Source organism: Cucurbita pepo, chromosome 3 (assembly GCF_057944985.1).
Source record: "Cucurbita pepo subsp. pepo isolate OVF chromosome 3, ASM5794498v1, whole genome shotgun sequence".
In the NCBI taxonomy this organism is placed as follows: Eukaryota; Viridiplantae; Streptophyta; class Magnoliopsida; order Cucurbitales; family Cucurbitaceae; genus Cucurbita; species Cucurbita pepo.
Window position 1 is genome coordinate 1,562,493 of NC_141800.1, and position 10,732 is coordinate 1,573,224.

The 10,732-nt window shown below is 38.2% G+C and overlaps 2 protein-coding genes across 2 annotated transcripts; one reads left to right on the forward strand and one right to left on the reverse strand.

The window, feature by feature from the left end:
* The first annotated feature begins 288 nt into the window (after positions 1-288).
* Positions 289-7,373, forward strand: BLH1 (BEL1-like homeodomain 1). Its single transcript, XM_087122342.1, has 6 exons — positions 289-829; positions 1,246-2,111; positions 2,209-2,582; positions 2,682-2,742; positions 2,832-3,202; positions 6,591-7,373. Exons 2-6 carry the CDS (start codon positions 1,308-1,310, stop codon positions 7,063-7,065), a joined length of 2,085 nt encoding a protein of 694 aa, XP_086978468.1. The 5' UTR covers positions 289-829; positions 1,246-1,307; the 3' UTR covers positions 7,066-7,373.
* Positions 7,374-8,121: 748 nt separating this feature from the next.
* LOC111791673 (Dof-type zinc finger DNA-binding family protein) lies at positions 8,122-9,122 on the reverse strand. Its single transcript, XM_023673112.2, has one exon. It carries the CDS (start codon positions 8,877-8,879, stop codon positions 8,136-8,138), a length of 744 nt encoding a protein of 247 aa, XP_023528880.2. The 5' UTR covers positions 8,880-9,122; the 3' UTR covers positions 8,122-8,135.
* Positions 9,123-10,732: the final 1,610 nt, after the last annotated feature.

Below are 10,732 nucleotides of genomic sequence, written 5' to 3' on the forward strand. Positions count from 1 at the left end.
ATAAACAGTGAATTTTTCTTTTTTTTTTTTTAAGAAATAATTTTGTATTTTTTCCCTAAGCATTAAAAGTGGGTGTTGTGGTGGTTGGCCCATTGTTTCTCTACAAGAAAATAACAATAATAAATAGAAAAAAAGGAATAAAAAAAAATGGAGATATTACGAAAAAGACAAGAAGATATTAAAGAAAGAAATGAAAGCAAAAGGGCCCTCCAAATAGAAAAAAAAAAAAAAAAAAAAACCCTAATTTGTGTTCTTCATCACCATCTTCTTCCTCTTTCTTTTTTGTCTCTGCATTTTCTTTGCTCAAGAAATTAAAAACAAGCAGACATTTCCACCTCCTTCAACTCTTCATTTCTCTATCTTACTTGCATCAAAAACTAATATATAATATTTTATTGTAATAATTGAATCCATTATTAACTAAAAAGGAAAAAAAAAAAAAAAAAAAGAAGATATTTTCCCTCTCCTTTTCATTCTTGATAATGAATCAGAAATGGGGTTTGGTGCATCAAAGTGATAGGAAAAGGTTGAGTCAAATCAGAACTTCTCCTTCTTCTTCTTCTTAAAATTAAAACTATCATATATATAATTATTTATATAATGGATAATGAAGTGAAAAAAAAAAAAAAAAAGATGGGTATCTTTTTCTCAGCCTTTATATATATATTGATTGATTGATTGCCCAATTCTGGTTCTTTTCTTGTGTGAGTGAGTTTATTTCTCCTTTTTGAGTTCTGGGTTTTTGAAAAAATTATGGCTTTCCTTTCCCATATTGCAAACTCATCCATGAACCACACGTGCTTTCTCAGATTTCCCATTATAATTTCAGGTATTAATAAATTCTCTCTCTTCTCTTTCTCTTTCTATATATATATGTGTGTGTGTGTGTATGTATGTGTGAAGAAGCTTCTGTTTGCAGCTTTGTTTGTTGTTCAGAAAAGTTGTTTCTTTTTTGGGGTATTGAAGGTTGTGAAGCAATCTCTTTCATGGCGGATTCTGTTGTTTTCTTCTTCTTCTTCTTCTTCTTCTTCTTCTTTCCCTTTCTTTTTTGTTTACCAAACAGTGTGTAAAATATTTATTTGATTTAATTTATTATATTTATTGGTGTCGGCATAGACACAAAAAGGAGACAGAAAATTGAGTTTTGATTTCTTTTTGTGGTGATTTGAGTTAAATATGAATGTGGGATTGGATTGGATGGGATTGGATGTGAAGCTTAACTGATTAACGTACTCTCTTTTTCAGTGAACTAAATTCCCTTACAAAAAGGATATCATATTTTTCTTCGAACGCTTCCATCCTCGGCGATGGCGACCTACCTTCATGCCAATTCTGATCACTTCCAGTCTCCTGATGCCGCCCTTCAAACCCTCGTTTTAAGGAACCCAACCTATATCCAATTCTCCGACACTCCGCCGCCGCCTCCCTCGCACCCTAATCTCCTTTTCTTCAATTCCCCTGCTCCTGCCCCTGCCCCTGCCCCTGCTGCTCCTAATTCCTTCTCTACACAGCAATTCGTTGGAATCCCCACGTCCCAAGATAACAATTCCCATTCCTTGAACCCCCACCATGATATCTCCGCATTGCACGGCTTTCTCCCCCGTGTTCAACCCAATATTTGGAATTCAATTGACACTTCCACGGCGGCGCGTGATTCTTCACGCGCTCAGCAGGGCTTGTCGTTGAGTCTCTCTTCGCAATACCCTCCTGGTTTTGGGTCGAGAGATGTTGTTCAATCGCATACCCAGCAGGCGGTTTCTGGTGAGGAGACTCTGCGGATCTCTGGTGGATCGTCTTCTTCGGCTTCTGGTGTTACCAATGGCGTTGCTGGAATTCAGGGTGTTTTAATTAGCTCTAAGTATCTCAAGGCTGCGCAAGAACTTTTAGATGAGGTTGTCAATGTTAGCCAAAATAGAATTAAGAACGAATCGTCTCCAAGAAAGGGAAACGGAAATCAAACTAAGATGAACGGAGATGCATCCGCTGCTACTGGAACTGCTGATGGTTCCTTAGAAGGTGAAGCCGATGGTAAACGCGCCGTCGAGCTCACCACCGCCGAGAGACAAGAAATTCAGATGAAGAAAGTAAAGCTTATTAGCATGCTTGATGAGGTACACAACAAAAAATCCCAAAAAAAAGAATCCTTAATTTTTGTCTCTGTTTTCTTCAACTCTGTTCTTAATTTTTTGTCTCTGTTCTTAATTTCAGGTGGAGCAGAGGTACAGACAGTACCACCACCAGATGCAGATAGTGATATCCACTTTCGAGCAGGCGGCCGGCGCCGGGTCGGCGAGAACCTACACAGCCCTTGCACTTCAAACGATCTCCAAGCAATTCCGCTGCTTAAAAGACGCCATCGCCGGCCAAATTCGAGCAGCCAGCAAGAGCTTGGGTGAAGAAGAATGCGTCGGAAAAAAAATGGAAGGTTCCCGGTTGAAATTCGTCGATCACCATCTCCGGCAACAACGGGCTCTGCAACAATTGGGTATGATCCAACACAATGCTTGGAGACCCCAGAGAGGCTTACCGGAGCGCTCTGTTTCGATTCTTCGCGCTTGGCTTTTCGAACACTTCCTCCACCCGTAAGTTCCAATCTTGTTTTTGTTTTTCTCTGAAATTCTCACAAAACCCTTTTGAAAATTTCATCAGAATCTCAATTGGATTGTTCGAATTCGTTTCAGTTACCCTAAGGATTCGGATAAACACATGCTCGCCAAGCAAACAGGGCTCACCCGAAGCCAGGTCAGTTTGAAATTCCAATCAAAATTCTGAACCCAAAACCCATTGAATATTTTGTTTCAATCATCAAATTGAGCTCAACAAAAATGCAGGTTTCGAATTGGTTCATAAACGCGAGAGTTCGGCTATGGAAGCCAATGGTGGAAGAGATGTACATGGAAGAAATCAAGGAGCAAGAACAGAACGGAGGTGGATCGACACCGGCGACGGTGGGGGAAAGAAACAACGAAGATTCAGTTTCAAAGTCCATGGAGACAAAAAGCCCCAATTCAAAACAAGAGAATTCCCCGAACCAAAACGTTCATCCTTCAGTTTCAATCTCCAATTCCTCCGGGGGAAATGTCCGAAACCCATCTGGGTTTACACTAATCGGAACCTCATCGGAGCTGGATGGAATCACTCAAAGAAGCCCCAAGAAACAGAGACGCCCCGAAATCCTCCATTCCTCAGACAACAGCGTGGCATTCATTGTTGAGATATGATTCAAAGTATTCAAAATCAAGATATGATTTAGAGTAGTTAGATATGATTCAAATATTCAAACTAACAAGATTTTAGGAGATTTTAGGAGATTGGTAGTAGATTTGAATTTATCTAAATTTCCATGATTTACTATTTCTGGTCTAGTGTATGAGGTATAAATACTGGAATTTTGTAACCCTCTAGGCATCAAGTCAGTAGACATTAATAAAGCACTGCAGCTTCTATCTATTCTCATCTATTCCTATCTCTTTCACTATCCCTCTTTCCAACAATTTTGGTATCAGAGCCAGGTTCGTTCGACACGAGGGCGAGTGATTATTTTCTTTCACAAAACAAAAATGGCAGTAGCTGGTTTTTCTTCCTCTGCACCGTTGTTACCAATATTTAATGGTGAGAAATACGAGTGGTGGAGCATCAAGATGAAGACCTTGCTCAGATCGCAGGAGCTATGGGACTTGGTGGAGCACGGGTTTGCTGATGTATTAGAACCCACAATAGAAGAAAAGGAGAGACTAAGAGAAACCAAGAAAAACGATGCCAAGGCTCTATTCATTATTCAGCAAGCAGTTCATGAGACTATTTTTTCACGAATTGCAGCAGCAACCACATCAAAGCAGGCATGGTCAATTCTACAGAAGGAGTTTCTAGGAGACTCAAAGGTCATGACAGTGAAATTGCAATCTCTAAGACGTGATTTTGAAACTCTACTCATGACGAATGGCGAATCAATTGCTGATTTTTTGTCAAGATCAATGGCAATAGTCAGTCAGATGCGTACCTATGGAGAGAAAATTTCAAACGAAACAATTGTTGCAAAGGTGTTGAGAAGCTTGACTCCAAAGTTTGACCATGTGGTGGCCGCCATAGAAGAAGCTAAGGATCTATCCATACTCTCCGTTGATGAACTGATGGGCTCGCTTCAGGCTCATGAGGCAAGAATCAATAGAGCATCAGAAAGAAACGAAGAAAAGGCACTACAAGTGAAGGAGACAACCAATAACGAAAGAGAAAATATTCATTTAGCAGGTAGAAGTCGTGGAAGAGGAGGATTTCGCAACTTCCATGGTGGTCGTGATAACAGGTGGAGAAGTGATGGACAGAGACAATTTAATGAACAAAGGAATGTCATACAATGTTACCATTGTAGAAGGTATGGTCACACAAAATCTGATTGTTGGTATAAAAATCAACGAATGAATTTTGCAGCAGAGAATGAAGAAGAAGAAGAAAAGTTGTTTGTGGCGTGCATGGATACTAATCCAGAAAAAGGTAACTTATGGTTTGTTGATAGCGGATGCTCGAACCATATGACAGGCACCAAATCCTTATTCAAAGAGCTTGATGAGACGCAAAAGATTAAGGTGCAACTTGGAAATACAAAAGAGATGCAAGTTGAAGGAAAAGGTACAGTGAAAGTCGAAACCAGTCACGGTAAGATAAAACAATTAGATAATGTTCAATTTGTACCTGATTTAGGGTACAATTTATTGAGTGTTGGACAATTGATGACCAGAGGACACTCAGTTCTATTTGATGATAACACATGTGTCATCACAGATAAGAAATCAGGCCATAAAGTTGAAATTGCCATGACTTCAAATAAGATGTTTCCACTTGATGTTTCTAACATGGAGGATTTTGCTCTTACTGCTAGCATGAAAGATGATTCAACATTATGGCATCTCAGATATGGACATCTTCATATGAACGGCCTGAAAATACTCAGGGATAAAGGTATGGTTTTCGGATTACCAAGAATTGACTCAACTAATTTATGTGAAGGATGCATTTATGGCAAGCAGACTAGGAAGTTCTTTCCTGTTGGAAAAGCTAAAAGAGCTTCACATTATCTAGAACTAATTCATGCTGATTTATGTGGGCCAATGCAAACGAAGTCCTTGGGTGGAAGTATATACTTTTTACTATTCGTTGATGACTATAGTCGCATGAGCTGGGTTTACTTCCTACAACATAAGTCAGAAACTTTTCAGAAGTTCCAGATTTTTAAAGCTATGGTAGAGAACCAAAGTGGCTGTCACATTAAAGTTCTTCGCACAGACAGAGGTGGCGAGTTCGTATCTAAAGATTTCAATCTCTTTTGTGAAGAAGAGGGCATCCAAAGGGAATTAACAGCTCCCTACACTCCAGAACAGAATGGAATCGCTGAACGAAAAAATCGAACTATTGTGGAGATGGCAAGAAGTATGTTACAAGCAAGGAGACTTCCAAACCAATTTTGGGCCGAAGCCGTAGCAACATCTGTTTATCTATTAAACATCTCACCAACAAAGGCGGTTATGAATCGAACTCCTTATGAAGCATGGCATGGAAGGAAACCATCTGTAAGTCATTTACGAATCTTTGGTTGTGTTGCTTATGCTTTGAAACATCCTCAAACTCGTCAAAAGCTTGATGAAAAATCTGAAAAATGCATTTTCATTGGCTATTGTACTCAATCAAAGGCATATAAACTATACAACCCCGTTAGTGAAAAGATTTTAGTTAGAAGGGATGTAATATTTAATGAAAACGTGAGTTGGGATTGGAGTAAAGAACAGGAGCAGCAAAAGATTACAGTTGAAGTTTCCCCAAATGAAGAGACAAGGGTCAACTCCAGTGCATCTCCCAGTGCATCCACTGCAACACAAAGTGTGTCAAATTCATCATCTTCAGAATCACTTAACAGCAATTCCTCTCTTGAAGAACTTTCAGATGAGACACCTCCAAGGAAGTATAAATCTTTAGCTGACATATATGCATCATGTCAATTTGCTCTTACTGTTTCAGACCCTATGAATTATGAAGAAGCAACTGAAGACGGGAAGAAAGCCATGACAGTAGAGATGCAGTCCTTTAAGAAAGATGAAACATGGGATATGGTTTACCTACCAAACGAAAAGTTTTATGGAGATTTACAAGAAGAGGTTTATGTAAGACCGCCAGAGGGATTCATAAAGGAAGACAAAGAAACAAAGGTATACAAGCTGAGACAGACAATGTACGGGTTAAAGCAGACATACTTACGAAGGTCTTGTCAGAAGAAAAGCTCTGTACTTACATCTGCAACTTTGAATCATGGGGGAGTGTTGAGATATGATTCAAAGTATTCAAAATCAAGATATGATTTAGAGTAGTTAGATATGATTCAAATATTCAAACTAACAAGATTTTAGGAGATTTTAGGAGATTGGTAGTAGATTTGAATTTATCTAAATTTGCATGATTTACTATTTCTGGTCTAGTGTATGAGGTATAAATACTGGAATTTTGTAACCCTCTAGGCATCAAGTCAGTAGACATTAATAAAGCACTGCAGCTTCTATCTATTCTCATCTATTCCTATCTCTTTCACTATCCCTCTTTCCAACATTCATAAACATGGACATCAAACCCCGAGAAGAAGGAGAAGGACAGAATCAACAGAATCAGAACCAAAATCACGATGTACCAATGAAATTCGACGAGGAGAGACAAAACAGAGATGGGTATTCGTTTCTAGGCCAACCCCATTTCAACCTCGGCGGATTCGGGCAATACCCAATAGGGGAAATGGCGAGATTCGAGGCGGATGAGTTCACTCCAAGATTCTCCGGCAACAATGGCGTGTCTTTAACTCTAGGGCTTCCCCATTGCGAAAATCTGTCCCTAAACGCAGCAACCCACCAAAGGTTCCTCCCAAATCAGAGCATCCAATTAGGAGGAAGAACAGAAATTGGCAAAGCCGCCGATTATTCCGCCATGAACGCCTCCACAACAGCTCACTCCGCCGCCGCCTTTGATACCATGAACATCCAAAATGGAAAACGGTTCGCCGCCCAGTTACTGCCAGACTTCGTGGCCTAAACCCAAAATTTCAAATTCACTCTGGAAGAGATTGTTGAAAGGTACTATTGTAAAAAAAAAAAAAAAAAAAAAAAAGAAAAAAAAAAAAGGAATTTAATAGTATAGATTTTAGTTTTTGGTTTTACAGTTTTGAATAGAATCATAAATTGCAGTGAGTGGGTTAATTAGACATTAGGGTATATGAGTATATATATTTTTGGGGATTCTATATTTGTTTTTTTCAATGGGTTTAGAAGGATTGTTATGATTAGATGAGTAATGAATAATATAATATAAATATATGAATATTGATTTAAAATATTTATTTATGTATTGTGTTTAATTATATTTATATATATATATATATATAAGCATAAATCAAAAAATGGAAGAAGAAATTGAAGTCACCCACTACTTCCTCTGCCCCATCTCCCTCCAAATTATCAACAACCTGTTTCCGGTTTTGGATGATGAAAGTCCCACATCGACTAATTTAGGAAATGATCACCGACTTATAATCAAGGAATACTATCTCAATTGTTGTGGGCCGGTTGAGGTATCGATTCCTTGACCAATGTCATGAAACATGACACCCACGAGTCGTCCCGAGCGTATGCGGTCTTGATTTTGAAATCCATGGTCGAAATTGCCGACCCAATTGAACTAAACTTCATGACATCCGATTTTGTCGTGCAAATTGTTGAGAGTTTGAAGGACTGGAAATCCCAGCAGAGCTTCAAAGCAGCATTGGGGATTTCAATTGCAGTATGTCCGTGGGGTAGAAACAGAGTAAAGGCGGTGGAGGCCGGTGGCGTTGGGGTTCTGGTAGAGATTCTACTGGCACACGGCGGAGGGATGGCGGTGGTTTCGAAGAAGATGAAGGAGAAGGCCAGAGAGATTCTGAGGATGCACGCTCGTGTATGATATTCGTATCAATATCATTATGTCTATTTGATGTTTGCACTAAATATTTATTCCATAAGCAAAGATGGGATAATGTAATGTGTTTTTTTGTATACATGAACCAAGTACAATAAGTCACACACACACACACACACATATATATATATATATATATATATGTATATTTGTTAAGCCCTTGAGAATGTTTCATAATTTGATAAATCAATAGGGCTCCAATTACCACCAACCAAAGTTGGATCTTGAGTTTCCATTCCAAACACTTCCACTCGTGTTGGTTGCAAATGATGATGATGATGATTCATTATCATAGAGTTTGCCCAACCTCCCACCATCTCCTCCCCCGGTAACGGCGGCAATTGAAGCTCACGCGCCGCCACTTCAATGTTATCCACTTGATTCTCACTATTCTCCTCTAACCCAAAGCAACCGGCCACTTGATACTCATTGCCTCCCAACCCACATTCCTGCATGGAAAACTCACACAAATTGCCACTCTCACCGGCTGCATTCGACGTGGTACTATCCGCCGGGATAGTCCCGGGTGTTGTTAGCTTCTGGTTCACAAAATTGGCGTAGACGACCGCCAAATCGATGACGGGAGACACGTCTGGATCGGGGAGACGGTGATTGTGGTGGAGGGAGCTGGTACCATTGGTGTGGTGAAATTTAGGGTTTGAGGGAGATGGAGATAGTGTTAAGGGCTTGGCTGGTCGTCGGTGCCTCCGACAGCCACCACCGATGGGGACGTTACGGAGGGAACCGCCTTTGGTCCAGTAGCGACGACAGCCTTTGCAGAAGTAGCGAGGTTGGGTGAGGCTGTAATTGTTGTAATAACAAAACTTAGTGTTGGAAGAGCCACATCTTGGACAATTGGGTGATATTTCCACCATTGGCTTCCATCCCCTATCCATGTCCAATGGGATTTTAAGAGAAAACCCAGATGGGGATTGGCATTTAACAAAGCTTTATAAATTTATCTCTAAAAAAGATGAAATTTTTGTGATGGGGTTTTGAAGAAGACACCTTGGGAATGTGTTTTATCAAGGAGCACATGAGGAAACAGGGGGGATTATGCCACTCACCCCAAGCCTAAGACGACGTGTCGGTGTTTTGCTTACGTGGCAAAAGAGGATTGGTGGGTATGAGGGTAAATTGGGAAGCAAAAGCCTCGAGAAAACCTACGTTTAGGGCTTGCTTTATGTTATCGAGAGAAGGCCACATGGTTTGTTTTTTTTTTGTTTTTTTTTTAATCAAATTGAGGAATTAGGCAATCCAATCCCTTGAGATTCTCACAACCATAAATTTCGAAACATTTTCTGAATTATGATTTTGCGAATCATGCCTTATTTTATTATGTTTTAGAATATGGTTTTCCCGACCTTATAAATAATTACAATGTTCTTAGTTTTCCAACGTTATAATTTTAAAAGGTGTATTTTAGCTATTGCATTAGAGACCAATTCAAATTTTGGGATAAGGTGATATCAATGGATCATACCATTGTGTGTAGTGTGTCTTTCTAATATATATTATATAACATAGAGTGAGTTTGTAGAAACTCGACTCATGGATAGTTTTTTATTTTTTTATTTTTTATTTTTTTATTTTTTTACAAACTAATAGAAATTTGCAAAAAGTTTCATATCACTTCAATTTATTAGCAGTTATGAAAGAAACGTTTAAGAATAGTTGAAAGTCCTAAATGAAGTAAAATAACTTTTCATGCTACCTCTATTTATTGTATATCATAAAATGTACCATTGTTGTTGTAAAAAAATAATTCAAAGAAAAAGTAATCAGAAAAAAAGGTTATGAGCTGTAACGACCCATGCCCAAGATTCAAAATCTGGATTCGACACATGATGACTACAACATGGTCATGTTATTTACTTCTCGCTTCTTAAGAGTAAAAACTATCTCCCACATATCAACACGAGTCATTCTAGCATACTTTGTCTTTACTCACATGCATCTTATAATTGTTTTAAGGAAGGTACACATTGTTGGTACAAATAGTAATTTTTAATTCTTTTTAGCTATCTATTCTTACGATCACTCTCATTGGGATATGATCTGGATTCATTCATATATCCCAACATTTATTTCGATGTCGTGTGAAAAAAAATTAGTTGGTAAGAAATCTATGCAAGGATAGGTGCTAATTCCATTGATTGATTCTTTATGATAATAAAATTTGTAACGTAAACACATCAAATAGGATAATTAATAAAGAAATAAAGGATCTCTTGGATCATGGGCTTCTCGGATCACGCAAAATGGAGACTATTGATATTTAATTCCAGCTCGTGCACCCAATAATATTGCAACACGTAATCCACTGGACACTATAAGAAGGTAAAAAGAATCAGCATAAAACTAATATATGTGCATTCAGACTAAAGAAGACTATGAATCTGATTTTTTAGTACAATGTCTTTTTTCATCCCTAAAAGTAAACATTATGTTCTTTAATATCCTTAAATATAACAAATAAATGTTTTAATTTTGTACTTTAAGATTATAAAACTGAACCAAATCCATACATAATAGTGCAATGAAATTAAATAATAAAACGTTGAAGGAAAGTCTTAAAATTTGATTTCAATGGGTATCATGAACTTTACTAATTTTTGGAGATCCTCAAATGATTTCCAAATGATATTTCTATTGGAATCTTTCAAAGATAATACATATCAATAGTTATACCAGGTGGGCATATGATCATATTTAACTATGTCTAAAATCGATTTTCAATAAACCAAAA

Excerpts from the sequence above, each read along its gene's own strand:
- BLH1 (XM_087122342.1), top strand. The coding sequence starts at position 1,308 with ATGGCGACCTACCTTCATGCCAATTCTGATCACTTCCAGTCTCCTGAT. Across the intron at positions 2,112-2,208 it reads TTATTAGCATGCTTGATGAG|GTGGAGCAGAGGTACAGACA; the intron begins GTACACAACAAA and ends TCTTAATTTCAG. Across the intron at positions 2,583-2,681 it reads TTCGAACACTTCCTCCACCC|TTACCCTAAGGATTCGGATA; the intron begins GTAAGTTCCAAT and ends AATTCGTTTCAG.
- LOC111791673 (XM_023673112.2), bottom strand. The coding sequence starts at position 8,879 with ATGGATAGGGGATGGAAGCCAATGGTGGAAATATCACCCAATTGTCCA.